The sequence below is a fragment of the Myotis yumanensis genome, unplaced genomic scaffold (assembly GCF_028538775.1).
Source record: "Myotis yumanensis isolate MYYU_CA2020_CCGP unplaced genomic scaffold, mMyoYum1.0.hap1 SCAF_5, whole genome shotgun sequence".
Classification (NCBI taxonomy): domain Eukaryota; kingdom Metazoa; phylum Chordata; class Mammalia; order Chiroptera; family Vespertilionidae; genus Myotis; species Myotis yumanensis.
The window spans coordinates 55,536,599-55,550,625 of record NW_027223756.1 but is presented as its reverse complement, the minus strand read 5'-3'; the positions used below and the strand labels follow the sequence as shown (position 1 = coordinate 55,550,625).

The 14,027-nt window shown below is 40.1% G+C and overlaps 2 protein-coding genes and 2 non-coding genes across 6 annotated transcripts in view; 1 reads left to right on the top strand and 3 right to left on the bottom strand.

Moving 5' to 3' along the window:
* Positions 1 to 3,185, top strand: part of SH3D19 (SH3 domain containing 19) — a 179,581-nt gene extending 176,396 nt beyond the window's left edge. For all 3 annotated transcript variants that reach the window (XM_070415304.1, XM_070415303.1, XM_070415306.1), the window contains one exon: positions 1,413 to 3,185. In XM_070415304.1, the coding sequence (XP_070271405.1) occupies positions 1,413 to 1,529 (117 nt within the window). In that variant the 3' untranslated portion in view covers positions 1,530 to 3,185. The remainder of the gene's footprint in view (positions 1 to 1,412) is intronic.
* Positions 3,186 to 9,288: 6,103 nt separating this feature from the next.
* RPS3A (ribosomal protein S3A) lies at positions 9,289 to 13,314 on the bottom strand. Its single transcript, XM_070415307.1, has 6 exons — positions 13,208 to 13,314; positions 12,372 to 12,475; positions 11,825 to 12,012; positions 10,226 to 10,434; positions 9,623 to 9,732; positions 9,289 to 9,453 (listed from the first exon to the last, which is right to left on the bottom strand). The coding sequence occupies exons 1-6, from the start codon at positions 13,267 to 13,269 to the stop codon at positions 9,332 to 9,334; spliced, it is 795 nt and encodes a 264-aa protein (XP_070271408.1). The 5' UTR covers positions 13,270 to 13,314; the 3' UTR covers positions 9,289 to 9,331.
* On the bottom strand, positions 9,864 to 9,934 carry LOC139011874 (small nucleolar RNA SNORD73). Its single transcript, XR_011471690.1, has one exon. It is a non-coding gene; the product is annotated as a small nucleolar RNA SNORD73 (small nucleolar RNA).
* Positions 11,123 to 11,194, bottom strand: LOC139011875 (small nucleolar RNA SNORD73). Its single transcript, XR_011471691.1, has one exon. It is a non-coding gene; the product is annotated as a small nucleolar RNA SNORD73 (small nucleolar RNA).
* Positions 13,315 to 14,027: the final 713 nt, after the last annotated feature.

Sequence of the window (14,027 nt, the reverse complement as noted above, 5' to 3'; positions counted from 1 at the left end):
TAGGAACCGGAAGGAACTTTTTATAATAGAAACTTTGAGTAGCTGGAAGTTTTACAGATTTTAGCAGAGTAAATTAATGACATTTGAGAGTCAGAATTTTTCCTTTCCATTTTCCATTAAGAAAGGCCTTAAATCAAGCCATTTTTCTAGAGGGCTATGTACTAGGGCTACAAATAAATCCATTTAGCCTGATAATCTTTCAAGTAGCCAGGATCATTTTGGACCATTATAGAATCTTAAACCCAGATTCTAAGAAATGGTTAGAAACAATAAAGAACAAAATAGTTCCAGGAGATAATTTCAAAAATGATGTCATCTGCTGAGGAATTATAATTTACACATGAATAAGATACACAGTCCCTTTGACTGTCCTGATGAGAATAAATCAGTGTTCTGGGTCAGTGAAGCTCTTTAAGACAGGAAAGAATGCAAATTTGCTATTGAGGCCAGGGAGGATGGAATAAACCAAATGGCGGAGAATACCATTATGTGGAAGAGTAAATGTACAGTACAAAATGCTCAGGACGTGGAAAAAAGACAATTACAGTAAAAGCCTTTCTAAGTGAAGAGTCCGCTGTAAAATGTGGTGGCCATGTTGCCTTGATGGCTAGCAATCAGGGCCCTAAAATCACACTAGATTTGAGTCATGTCTCTACCACTAACTAACTGGACATGAGACACTGAGCAAATTATTTAATCTCTCTGAGCTTAAATTTCCTTTTCTTTAAAATAAGGAAATCTATACAAATATCTCTCTAGGACTGCTCTGTTGTGTATATGAATTAATTCCTATAAAGTACATAAAATAGGACAAGACATACAGTAAGCACATGGCTCACTCATCTCCAAGTCTTGGCTTAAATGTCACCTTCAGTGGGGCCTTCCCTGACTGCTCTAATGAGATAGCAACCAACCCCACACTTTCTTTCTCTGCCAGCTTGTTTATTTGTCTCCCCACTCTAGAATGGTTTCTTTATTCATTGATGTATCCATAATGCCCAGAATAACAGTGTCTGAAACATAGTGGGTGCTCAATAAATAATTGTTAGATGGGGCGTGAGGGGTGTGTGTGTGTGTGTACACACACATATATATAATATTGTTAGTAAATTATATATATATGTATATATACACACACACACACACACACAAATACATATATATGATAGCTGGTATTGTTATTTATTAAAGAAGAATTTAAATTAGGAGTGAATTTAGGGGGCACAAAATACAGCAGGAAAATAAAAGGGTGACAATGGCAAAGGAATGGCATCCATTAGGTATAGATTATCTTTGTGGTATATCATCTAATCCTGTCGGCAAGTCAGAGAATAAAGCCTCTCCAGATACTGCCTAGCATGCTTGTACTCAACAGAAACTAAAAATTATTTCCAATTCCTGTCTTCTTACAGGCTGGAGATACAATAACAGAGCTGGAATCTGTAGACGATGACTGGATGAGTGGAGAACTAATGGGAAAATCTGGAATATTTCCCAAAAACTATGTTCAGGTTTTACAAGTCGGCTAAAGGTGAAGCTTGACTGTGTCCCTTGGCACAAGAACTATCACTTTGACTATCAGATAGGGTTTTTTTGCACTATTTTTTAAACTGAAAGAAATATCTATGCTGTAATGGTACACTAGAATTTTCTGAAAGCAGAAAATGTCTGGATTTCATCACATTAGAAATGTACACGTGAAAACCCATGAACAAATATTCTACCAAGGAAAACATCAGCAGGATGAGCAAGACAATTAAACACTTCCCCCAGGGAAAGTGCCTGGTGACATGGCAGCACAAGGAGGCCTACACGCAAAAGCTGTGCTTTAACATCTATTTTCATCAGCAAAAGTCAATTAAACGTGCTTCTTCATTTTTTTTTTCTTTTAGTTTAAAAAGAGGACATTCAATATTCTATATGCTGTAACCATCAAGACATGGTTGGTAATCTAAATTTTATTTGTGATATTCAAATTAGTTCTAACGTCTTGAGCACATTTCCCTTATTATCAGGGCAAATCCTTGCTTCAGGAGGGGGTAGTTTATTAACTAGTTGGAGCCTGTGTAAGAGCGTGGAGAATCAGCTCATGCTCACCAAATGCTTCTGGTGTTAATAAGTATTTCCCCTTTGTCCAAGAATTTGAAGGGGGTTAAAATTTGAAGCATCTTAGTCAAAAGAACCAAAACCATCCTGAGATGCCTTGCTAATATGACTAACCCTTCCACATACTTGCTGTACTTACTTCTTTCCTCCATTTATAACTTTATACAGGGGTTTTATAAAGCACATTTTCTGAATCTGCAATCATTCTTTTGACAATTACTGGTACCCAAAGAAAAATTCATTTTCTTTGTGTTACCCCAGTAATATATAAAAGCTGTGTCTTGTTATAGTGATACATTATGAATCACATTATCTCAAATACAGAGTAACTGTTAAGATGGAAAACAATGCCAAGCCCCACAGCTCATTTCTTCCCAATATAATCAAATGAAAAATAATTTAAGAAGACTGAAGGCTGATACTTTTTGTTGTTGTTTTTTTTTTTCCAGCTCATCCGTTCACAATTATAGAGTAAAAAAAAAAAATTAAAAAAAAAAAAAAAACACACACACTTTCCTGCTATATCTGCTGTTACTTATGCCAGGCTTAAGATAAAAGCAGTTCTTCATGCCACTGAATCAATTACAGTTTATGGCAGTGATGGCGAACCTATGACACGCGAACTCATTTTTTTGGTTGTTTTTTCTTTGTTAAATGGCATTTAAATATATAAAATAAATATCAAAAATATACATCTTTGTTTTACTATGGATGCAAATATCAAAAAATTTCTATATGTGACACAGCACCAGAGTTAAGTTAGGGTTTTTCAAAATGCTGACATGCCGAGCTCAAAAGGTTCGCCATCCCTGGTTTATGGGCTAAAGCCAAACAGGTTCAAGACAATCTTCCAAACAGATCAATGGAATAGAATTTCATTGGAAATGTGAAACACTTTCCCAACAATGTTCATGACTCTTCGATTTTTAAGAAGAATTTCATATACAGGGCCACTTTTTAGCTTTTATTATTGTTTCCCATTGTCCAAAAGTTGGGCAGCTAATGGTCAAACACGAGATGGTGTTCTCTAAGGGAAGAGTTATTTACTTCGTCTTTGATTAAAGGTCATCTGCCAGTTATGTGGTTATAATTGATATGGGGGCTGTTTCTTCTACATGTTTTGGGTAAAGAAGACAATATAAAGAAAACTCGTGTCAAATTTTACTCAAGTAATTTCAAGAGAAATGAGACTTAAAGCATTATCCCAATTAAATTCCCGTTTGCAGCAAGCTGTATAATAAGTAGGGTGTGTGTCTGGAAAAGGACATGAGGTACACATATTTGCCTGTGTAATTTTAACATATTACATTAAAAATCATGGAAACTTAGCTTCATTGGAGAAAAATATCCTCTTAAATTTTGGCAGTCAACAGAATGATAAGTGCAATAGTTGTAAATCTACTTGACATTATAATAAACTGAACTTTTCAAAGTCCTTTTCTCAGACTAGATTTTTTTTTTTGAGAATGGAAATGGTATCTTCTCTTTATGACTCCAGCCCTTTGCTGAATATAATATCAATAAAGGTTGATTGTTTAGATGGATGGGTAACTTATATAGCAATACCATCTTGGATACACTGAGATGTAATATCTTTCCTCCTTAATTTGTTGACAAAAATCTTTATTGAAACAAAAATTTGCAGTTTTTATGTCATTTCACTTTGTCATGACAGTTTTTGCTTGTCATTTATTATTTACTCAAGTGACAAGACAAAATGTAGCTTGGTACAGGTTTTCATAGATATTTTCTTGTTCTGTATATTGATTGAGCATAATTTTATAGTTTGTGAATGTCATAAGGAAAAATAGGAATGTATTATTTTTCCTTTTGGGAATTTTAAGTGAAAACTTGATATTGTTCATCTAAGCCTACTCCTTTTTTAAAATTTTTTATTAAAACTAGAGAACATTTAACATATTATTCTTATCCTTTGATTACCTGTTTAAACACCAAAAGACAGATTTCATTAAAAGATGCCCTTGCTTACATAGCTGGAGGGGTAATATAATCTTTCATTGTGTTCATGGAAATCACAGGTTTTGAATACAATCTGAAACATTCCAGATATCAGTGCATTCATCAAAATTTATTATTAGAACTAGTATTTTTAAAAATACTTTTATATAGGGTTTTTATACATCAATATTCTTAACAATAATTACTTCATTTTTATTTAGTATCTTAGGCTTAGGTAAATATACCTAAAGAAATACTGATGGCTATATGGGCATAGTATATGGAGATATTTGGTATAGTCATTAATTATTTATTCCTTTTAATTAATGTCAGATGCATATGGGCCATGCATATGACTTATAATTCATTGTCATTTTGAATGCCATTGAATGAACTCTTAACACTGAATTTTTCCAGAATAGGAAATCATTTTCTAACCTATGCCTTTTTACTTCACTGTAATTATAGAGGGGGAAAAAATACAAAGCCTATCTCAGAACAACAGCACCATCTAGGGGCCTCTCACCTAATGGCAAGTTCATCCTGTTAGACCACAGAGGAGAGAGAGCCTGCAGACCAGAGCTGGACCTGCAGAGGTTAAATAATTTGCCTAAGGCCATAGAGGTATGGCAGAACCTAAAGCAAAACCTAGCTCCACTGATTTACCAATTCAGTACTTTATCCACTTGTTGTGCTGAAGTGGTACATTTCTCTTTAGCAGTTAAACAAGTATAATTGATCTGTTTTATTGGCCTATACAACTTTTTTTTCTTATTAATACAGTATTTATTTGTCATTCTTCTGTCAGACCCTGAGCCAACCACTTTCCCCAGGCTGCCTAGGGAGGTATAGGAAAAGGAACATACAGGGCAGACAAGACACAGGAAAAAGAACTATGGGAGGTGGAGACAGCTCCTTCACATTGGCCTGTACAACTTTGACTTCTTAGATATAATAGGACTAGAACAAGTTACAATGAATTAAAGCCTTGAATTTCATCGAAGAACATTCCTGCTCAGCTTCTCAGCTCTATGTAGACAGTTTATATTTACATTACCTGGAAAACCAAACATGCCCCGCTGGCATGGCTGTGTTTGAGGGTCAACCTGTGAACCAACAGGTCATGGTTTGATTCCCAGTCAGGGCACATGGCCACGTTGTGGGCTAGATCACCAATGGGGGGATGTGCAGGAGATAGCTGATCAGTGATTCTCTCTCATCATTGATGTTTCTTTCCTTTTTTTTTTTTTGGTTAATCCTCACCTGAGGATATTTTCCATTGATTTTAGAGAAAGTGGGAGTGGGGGAAGGGACATGGAGAGAAACATCAATGTGAGACACACATCGATTGCTTGTCTCCTGCAGACGCTCCAACTGGGGCCAGACAGATTGAGACTGCAACCCAGGTATGTGCCCTTGACCGGAATTGAACCCACAACCCCAGTCAGAGGGCTGACACTCTAACTACTGAGCAACTAGCTAGGGCCATCATTGATGTTTCTATCTCTCTCCCTTTCTCTCTAAAAATCAATAAAAAATATATACTTTTTTAAAAAGAGCTGCCCATTGTTCAAAGTGGCTATACCATTTTATACCTCGCTATTAATGTTTCAGTTCTAGTTACTCCATATCCTTACCAACATTTTGTCAGTCTATTTGTATTGTCAGTTGCCACCATTGTGGTTATATTTTCATACAACACAATTACAGTACTGCAAATAAACTTCTAAGAGCTAATGACACCTGCAGTAATTCTGACTTTTGACTTCATGGTCTTAGTAAAAGGAAGCTACCCTTCATAGCTTTCACACTTACATTGCTTACCACATTATATCCAGTAAAGAATTACCCATTAAATTGGTATGACTGGAATTATATTAGGAATTATATAAATTTAGAGTTAATGACTGGTTGTTTCCTCTTTAAGAAAACATTTTTTAAAAAATATTGATTTCAGAGAGGGAGAGGGAGAAGTAGAAACATCAGAGATGAGAATCATTGATCAGCTGCTTTCTGTACACCCCCCACTAGGAATCGAGCCAGCAACCCAGGCATGTGTACTGACTGGCAACCAACCATGACCTCCTGGTTCATAAGTCAACACTCAACCACTGAGCAACACTGGCTGGGCAAGAAATCATGAGTGCCCACCTCAGCAGCATGTATACTATTTTTAAAAGTCACTTTAGAGATATATGCTGAAATGTTTTTTCAAAATAACTGGGCAGGGGGTGTCAGGAAATGGGCTGTTTTGACATTTTAGCCAACTTAGCTTAAAAAGTCAGCCTGCCAGTTTCATGGATGCTGGCAAGACACGAGACTCAAAAAGGGCTTTATTACTCACTGCAAAAGCAGTAATCAGAGCTTCAAGCTCATTTGTTTCCCTTCCCCTCAAGTCCCAAAGAAGTGATGCAAAGTGATCACAGTGGGTTGCATTACAGAAGAGGTACACTAAGATTTACCACTATTAAGTGGAAGCAAGTCTGCTCTTTTTCCAGGGGGGAGACATTACCTCATCCCTCAAGGTTTCTCATGTGGATGCAAATACAACCCTGAGAAATAGCCCAGATAAAGAGCAGAGAACTGTAGTCTTGACATACCCAACAAGAGCATGCAGGGACACGGGATCTATAGCTGATTGCCTCTCACAATTCACTCCTTTGCATGACATGTTCTTGGCCAAACTAGAATCCTATATAATAAAACCCTAATTAATATGCAAATTGCCCCCTCAGGCAGTTGTCCTGCCAGGAATTTGACTGCTCGCTATGACATGCACTGACCACCAGGGGGCGGCGCTGAACATGGCAGTCAGCGATGCGCTGTGACCTCTTGCTGGTTACCTGGAGGCGGAGGTGACAGGGACAGAGGTGCAGTGAGAGTGCAGGGTGTCTGCCAAACTTGCTCTCTCTCCCTGCTACCCTCCCCAGGGACATCAGGGCTCACATGCCAGAGAAGCCCCCCACTCCCTGCGCTCAGGTGCCAGGCACCCACAAGGAGCCTGTCACACACCCGTGCAGCCTCTAACGGGTGAGCTGGGCCGCAGCCCCAGGGACCATGGGGGCCTGTCAGGGTCCCCATGGGTTCATGCAGGAGCCAGTTTGCAAGGCTGGCCAGGAGAGTGCGCGCTGCCCGCTCCGCTTCCATGTGGTGCTGCTCGGTGGCCCAGAGGCCCACGCTGCACCGTGGCCCGCTGTGTCCAGTCGTGCTCTCCACATCTCTGCTTGGGGACTCAGGCACTGTGACTCAGGCAGAGGAGTGCACAGGGGCCCAGAGGTCAGCTGGGACCTGCCCTTCCATGCCAGATGCTTATGCTTCGATCGCTGGCCAGGCCTAGGGTCCACACCCATGCACAAATTTTGTGCACTGGGCCTCTAATTTTTAACATATGCTCCTCCATCAGCCACTGATTAATCTAACAAGGAGGTTATAATCTCATACATTTAATTAAAGCTATTATCTATTAAGATTCAAAGTAACAGATGTAGCCAACTTGTAGCATTGACCTCATTCTCTTCAGATTCCCAGACTGTGAATAAATCCATGGGGGTGGAGAAGCAGTAGATCTTAAGTTGCCCCTGTGTATTCTAAGGCCAGACTATTCATTACTAGCGAGTTTAAACTGATCTAATTCTTGGAGTTGCTGTCAATAGAGAAAATACATGGGCTAAAAACTCTCCAGAAGTAGAGGCATCTTGTGACCCATTTTTCCCCACATAAGGGCACAGGTCACTTTCAGTTAAGTACTGGTAAATGTCCAAGGACTAAGCCTAGGTTTGAGGATGAACTAGCAAAGGAGTAACCAGTAATGTGAGAAAAACTTAGAGGTGAGATTTTGAAGGACAATTAAAAAGTGGAGGTTATCAACTACCAAATATCACTTAAAAGAGATCAAGCCAAGTAAGAAGAAAGGCCAAGAATGAACCACTGGACTTAGCAACAAAGCCAATGGTAATCTTGACAGCAACAGCTTCCTTCAAGTGGTGTGGAAGAGAGCCCAATTGTAGCAGATTCAAGAAAAAAGTAGATGCAAAAAACATGGTTAACTCTTAGCTTTGGTAGAAGGAATACTGCCAAAGGTGAGAATTGCTGGAGCAACGAGCTTAATTAAGCAGGAGGAAGGGAAATCCTACGTTCAAATGGGATTGTTGTCCGAAAAATTCAGTAAGGCAGAAAATGTGCACACGCCCATAAATGGCAAGGTGGAAGTCATGGGAATCATCTGAGTGCAAAGAAGAGGTTTAAAAAGAGGAAGGATACAGAACAGACTGAGTGGAGGAGTAACTACTGAATAGTGGACATGAAATGGCCACTTATTAATACACCAGTAATCAATTTCTGAGTTCAGCTTCACAGTGCATGTGCACAGTGGGGCATTTTAAAGCTACAGGAGATAGCATTTGGGTTTAAAAGCAAAAAACTAAAAGTCAATTGGTTCTTTCCTTTCCATTAGTCCAGTGGTTCTCAACCTGTGAGTCGGTTCTCAACCTGAGTCGCAACCCCTTTGGGGGTCGAACGACGCTTTCACAGGGGTCGCCTAAATACATCCTACATATCAGATATTTACATTACGATTCATAACAGTAGCAACATTACAGTTATGAAGTAGCAACGAAAATAATTTTATGGTTGGGTCACATGAGGAACTGTATTAAAGGGTCACCACATTAGGAAGGTTGAGAACCACTGCTAGTTGGTCTGTCACAGTGGTTCTCAAAGTGGTCCTGGGCATCAGCATTACATGAAAGCTTCATGACTCCAGAAGGGCCCTGCAATATTTTAACAAGCTTTCCAGATGGTTTAAAAACCATCAAAACTTAAGCTATGTTCACAAACGGTTTTCGCCCTAACTGGTTTGGCTCAGTGGATAGAACGTCGGCCTGCGGACTGAAAGGTCCCAGGTTTGATTCAGGTCAAGGGCATGTACCTTGGTTTCGGGCACATCCCCAATAGGAGGTGTGCAGGAGGCAGCTGATCAATGTTTCTCTCTAATAGATGTTTCTAACTCTCTATCCCTCTCCCTCTCTGTAAAAAAATAAATTAAAAAAATGTTTTCTTTTATTAGCCATCTCTAACACCTCCAGATAATCACTATCCTTTCTCAGCTAATTAGAGAAATAGGTAAAATCCACACAACAGCACAGAAAAGTTCACATTACTATCAATTCAGAACATAATTCACCAAGCTCTAAGACTATTTTTTTTAAATGATCAGAAATAAAATATCACAAATAGGCTTTTTTATTTGTCATTAAATGTCTGAATTTTAAACAGATTCTTGGACTGGAGGCTCATATCCATCAGCTCGTTCAACTTTAGCACCTGTCTCATCCCCAGTAGCTTTTCCAGAACTGCTACCTTCACCATGAAGCTCCATGAGTTTTCCCACTAAAAGGAAGAAAAAAATTGTTATAGCATACCATATCTTGAAACTGGTCCTTCAATACTGTGTAGGCATGATAGAAAAAAGTCATTATCTTGCTACCCAAAAAAAACAAACACCAAAAAATGCTATTTGGCCACATAATTCTTTTCAGGGATCCAGTGTTTTACTTACATTCAAACTTGGGCTTCTTCAGCATTTTGACTTTTCTAACAAAGACATCATGGAGCGGATAAATAGATTGGCAGGCCTTTTCTATGTCTTTTCCAATGCTGTCTGGAATCCTGCAAACCAGTAACAATAGATTAGAATCAATCTACATGGAGCCCCTCTCCCCTTAGTTAATCCACATTTGACCCTTCTGAGTCCAAGCCTTATGCCTTTTTCATTACACCCTCTTAGCCAACTGCATGGGAACATCAGAAAAATGTTTAAGTTTTATCACTGGACATCATTTGGGACCGAAACATTTTGTCATCACTTATTCCCATACATTTCTGGTTGTGGAGGGTTTTATCTATTCAGTGTATTTTCTAAGACAAGCATTTCTGTGCTCCAAGGCTTACTAATTGCCATGAAATAGCTTCATCCAAAAAAGGATAAAGAAACCAAATCACATTTACTGAGCACTTAGCATGCTTTCATTTCAAGGGATGTAGCTAGATTGTTTTACAGACAGAAACACCAGTTTGATTCCACCTTGTCCTATATGCTTTCCTTCATCTTAGGGTTAACCAGAGATTCAGGGTTGTGCTGTGTGATGAAAAAGAAACTTACAATTTATTGACCACTTCTTTCAAGTCATTTGTCTGCACCTCTCGGGTCATGATTTCCATCATCTTCTTCCGGATTTGGCGAACCTGCTGATGCTGAGCATAAGAGGTCTTCCGAATCTGATTGTTGCGCTTTTTAGTAAAACCAACACAGAAGAGACGAAGCAAATAACCATCGGTAGTCTTGACATCGACATGAGCTTCAATCATGGTCTAGTGAAAAAAAGATACTGTCAGATATACAGGCTTTAATGTGATCAACTTTTATCCCTCAAATTCTTCTATAAAAAAGCTGGAAGGTCAAGTATTCATCACAATATAAAGTATAAACACACAAAATTTCCAGAATTAACTTCCTTGAAGTGAACTTACCAAATTTCTTACTATCCTTCATATCCAGTTAAATAAGTCCTCTCAACAGTCCTCCCTCCTCTTTCCTCTCTATCTGCACCATTACTGGCAACAGCACCCACCCCCACACTTTCTACAAATACATGACAACCTTTAACATTCTTCCCCTCAACTCAGCTGTACAACTCTGCAACACAAGAGGAAAATAAGTTCTATGAGAGATTCTACAATATGGATATCTACACTTACTCATAACATCTTTAAATAAAGTGTTCCGAATAAATAAAATGTTATTAACACTAAATGCATATACTTTTAAATGTCCAAACTAAAACCATGCTGAGGATTAAATATTCAATTTCTCTGCTAAAACACAATGTAAAAATCCATTAGTAATATTACTGCCTAAATTTAAAAACCAAAAACAAAAACTGAATCTCCTCCTCTGCATTTTGTAAAGTTTACACCTTGGTTTTAAAAAATAAATATTATAATGATAGCAAAAGGACCTTAAAACATTCCCAGAAATGCAGCCATATAACCTTAGAAAAATGTCAAAAATAAACGTTAATGGTATAATCAGTATGTATCATGAGACCAAAACATTTTGTCATCATCCATTCCCTTATACAAAATATCCCCAAACTGGTTAGCCAGAGGCATCTGAATCAATGCAAACATTTACTGAATGCTGTGTGTGTGTCAAGCTCTGTACTAAAAATGTGGAATTCATCCTAACTCCATGGGAAGACACTCTTACCTATATTTTAGAGATAAAGAAACTAAGGCTCAGCAAGCTTTAAGTTACTTGCCAAAAGAGAACACAACTGGGAAATGGAGCCAAGATTTCAACTCCACACCAGAGGCGATGCTACTCCTATTATGCTATAATGTATGGCCAGAGGTAATCAAGACTAGCCCAAACCACCCTTTCACTTTAAAATCCACTAGGTTTTGAGGTCCAAAGACATTCCGAACACAGGCAAAACTAAAAACCTGAAATCTAGTAGTTCCTCAATGAGCCACTAATTTGTGCAGCAAAAAACCCCACACTAACCTAATGTTGTATGTTGAACTCAATTTAAATAAATAGGAGGGTCATGGCTTGCTCACTGCTGTTGCTCAAATTCAAGTGCCAAATTCCAAAGTAAGCAAGAAAATATCAAGGTTTTAAAGTGAAATTTAAACCTCAACTGTATGATATGCTCCTTGCTGTAATGACACCATGACTCTGAGGAACTTTTGTTCTCACCTGCCACTTCTTGACCATCGAGCACATTTTGTCCCGGGTAAGGTCCATGCCATGGAAATTAGTCAGGCAGTTTTTGCCCTGAACATCCTCAGTAATTAGCTTGAATTTTCTAAATGCAACTTCATCATTCTGCAGATCAGCTAGGCTCACTTCAAAAACACGACCCTTGAGACCATCAGATGCAATTTCTATAAAACAAGAATCAATTGTCTTATTAACGTTACGAACCACATAAGCAGTCAAGCCAACAAAGGTAAGGTTCATGCATAAAGTTGAGCTCAGAAAGTTAATGGTAAATTATATAAAGACCTTAACTTTTGCTAATCAAATCCACATGGACACCAATGACTTATTGACAGGGCCCATTAAAAGCTCAAAACTACCCATGCAAAATTCTACAATTTGCTTCTACAAGTGGTGTCCCAAAAACAAGCACAACAGGGGCCAAAGCTGCAAACAAGGGTTGACATTTCTTTATAAAGCCTCCTCCCACCACAGGACCTACAGACCAATTGTAAAAAGTCCAAACCAAGAATAAGATACTCACTGGTTCCTTGAGTTCTCGTAACCAGTGTTTTTCCAATATTTCTTATATTGAACATAGCTGGTGCTTTCACATCATACCAATCTTTCTTAGAAAATGGATCAACCCTGGATTTGGAAAAAAAAAAACACCAAGTTTTATCGCAAATCATACATAATTCTTGGCTTTTTTGCTTTCCTCATTCTAATGATTTTAGAAGGCTAACTAGCCTGTAAACACTGCAGTGCACGGTTCTATCCCTCCCACAGGGAGGTGAAGGGCGCATGTGTCAATCGAGCTCTCCGCAGTGTTGGTCTCTAAGCCACCAATGTACACATTTCCCACCCTATCGGTCCCGCCACCACGCAGGCAGCACTGTCCCCAAAGCACAGGCACGTCTCCCGGACTGGACTGGTGCAGGAAGACACCTACTGGTAACCCAGCCTTTTAAAGAGCCCCCCTGGAGGGCCCAGGTTCCACCCGGCCCAAACAGAGGAGCGGTGGGGAGTCCTGGGTGGACAAGAGTGCCTTCCTCAACTCCGGCTCTTGGAGTGGCATCCACTACCTGTGGAACTTAGGCGGCCCGTGAGCCCACAACACGGAACACGCCAGCCCCGAGTCGCGGCGGCCACCGGGCTCAAAGGGGTGCGCACAGGCCCAGACGGCCGGGGGAAAGGCAGCCGGCCCGCCGCGACGCAGCACTCACATCTGCCAGGCCGCGGTTCGGAGTTTACCAACCCGACACGGCCACCTCAATCCGACCGGCATCCTCGCCATCCGGCCCACGCCGCGACTCAGATCCCTCCCGCCGACTCTAGCAGAACCCCAAAAAGTGGAGAGCCACGACAGTCGCCACTTACACTTTCTTCTTGGCTCCCTTTTTGCCGCCTTTCGTAAGGCGCTTGTTCTTGCCCACCGCCATGGTGCTGCTCAGAGAGCCAAAAGGGCGGAAGTGTAACTCGCGCGAGAACTTAGGCGTATGAAATAGGGCGGGGCGCGCCGTCGACGTGACCTTTGACCTCTGCGTTTCTCGGGCCCCGGAAACATCGCGACAACAGAAAGGCACTCTCGCGACTGCAACGGCAACAGCGCCCTCTAATGTGGTGAAACTACTCGCTGGGTGGCTGCGCTCCACGGGCGGGGGCGCGGAAGGCCGGGCTGCGGGCTTCGGGTTACCGTGGTTTCCGTGGCTCCGGTGCCGGGAATTAAGTTTCCGTGGAAGGAGGCGCCCACTCAACATCGTTGAAAACTGAACTCTCCATCTCACCTGTAAACCTGTTTCTTCTCCAGAGCATTGGATTTGGAATGGGCAGATCCAGGTCCAAATGCTCGTCAACAGTATTTAGCCTTGTCACTTGTCTGTGCTTCGGTTTCCTCGTATTTTAAATGGAGACAGTAGCCCTGGCTGGGGTTTCAGTTGGTTGGAGCATCGTCCCGTATACCCAAAGATTGCGGGTTCGATTCCAGGTCAGTTAAAAAAAAAAAGTAAAAAAAGAAAAAGAAATAATAAAATGGATACAGTAATATAATCTACGTCACAAGATTGTTAGTAGGATTAATTAAGTGTAACTCCGGAGGTACTTATTGGTAATGTTCTACTTGTTGATATGGGTGCTGGTTGAGTGGGGTATGTTCGCTTTGTGAACATCCATCAAGCCGTACACGTATTTGTATATTTTT

Bases quoted from the DNA above. Each gene is read 5' to 3' on its own strand.
- RPS3A (XM_070415307.1), bottom strand. From the start codon at position 13,269: ATGGCGGTGGGCAAGAACAAGCGCCTTACGAAAGGCGGCAAAAAGGGA. The intron at 12,013-12,371 runs GTGAGTATCTTA...CTTGTTTTATAG, and splicing joins TACGAGAACTCAAGGAACCA to AAATTGCATCTGATGGTCTC. The intron at 9,733-10,225 runs GTAAGTTTCTTT...ACTGGTTTGCAG, and splicing joins AAAGAAGTGGTCAATAAATT to GATTCCAGACAGCATTGGAA.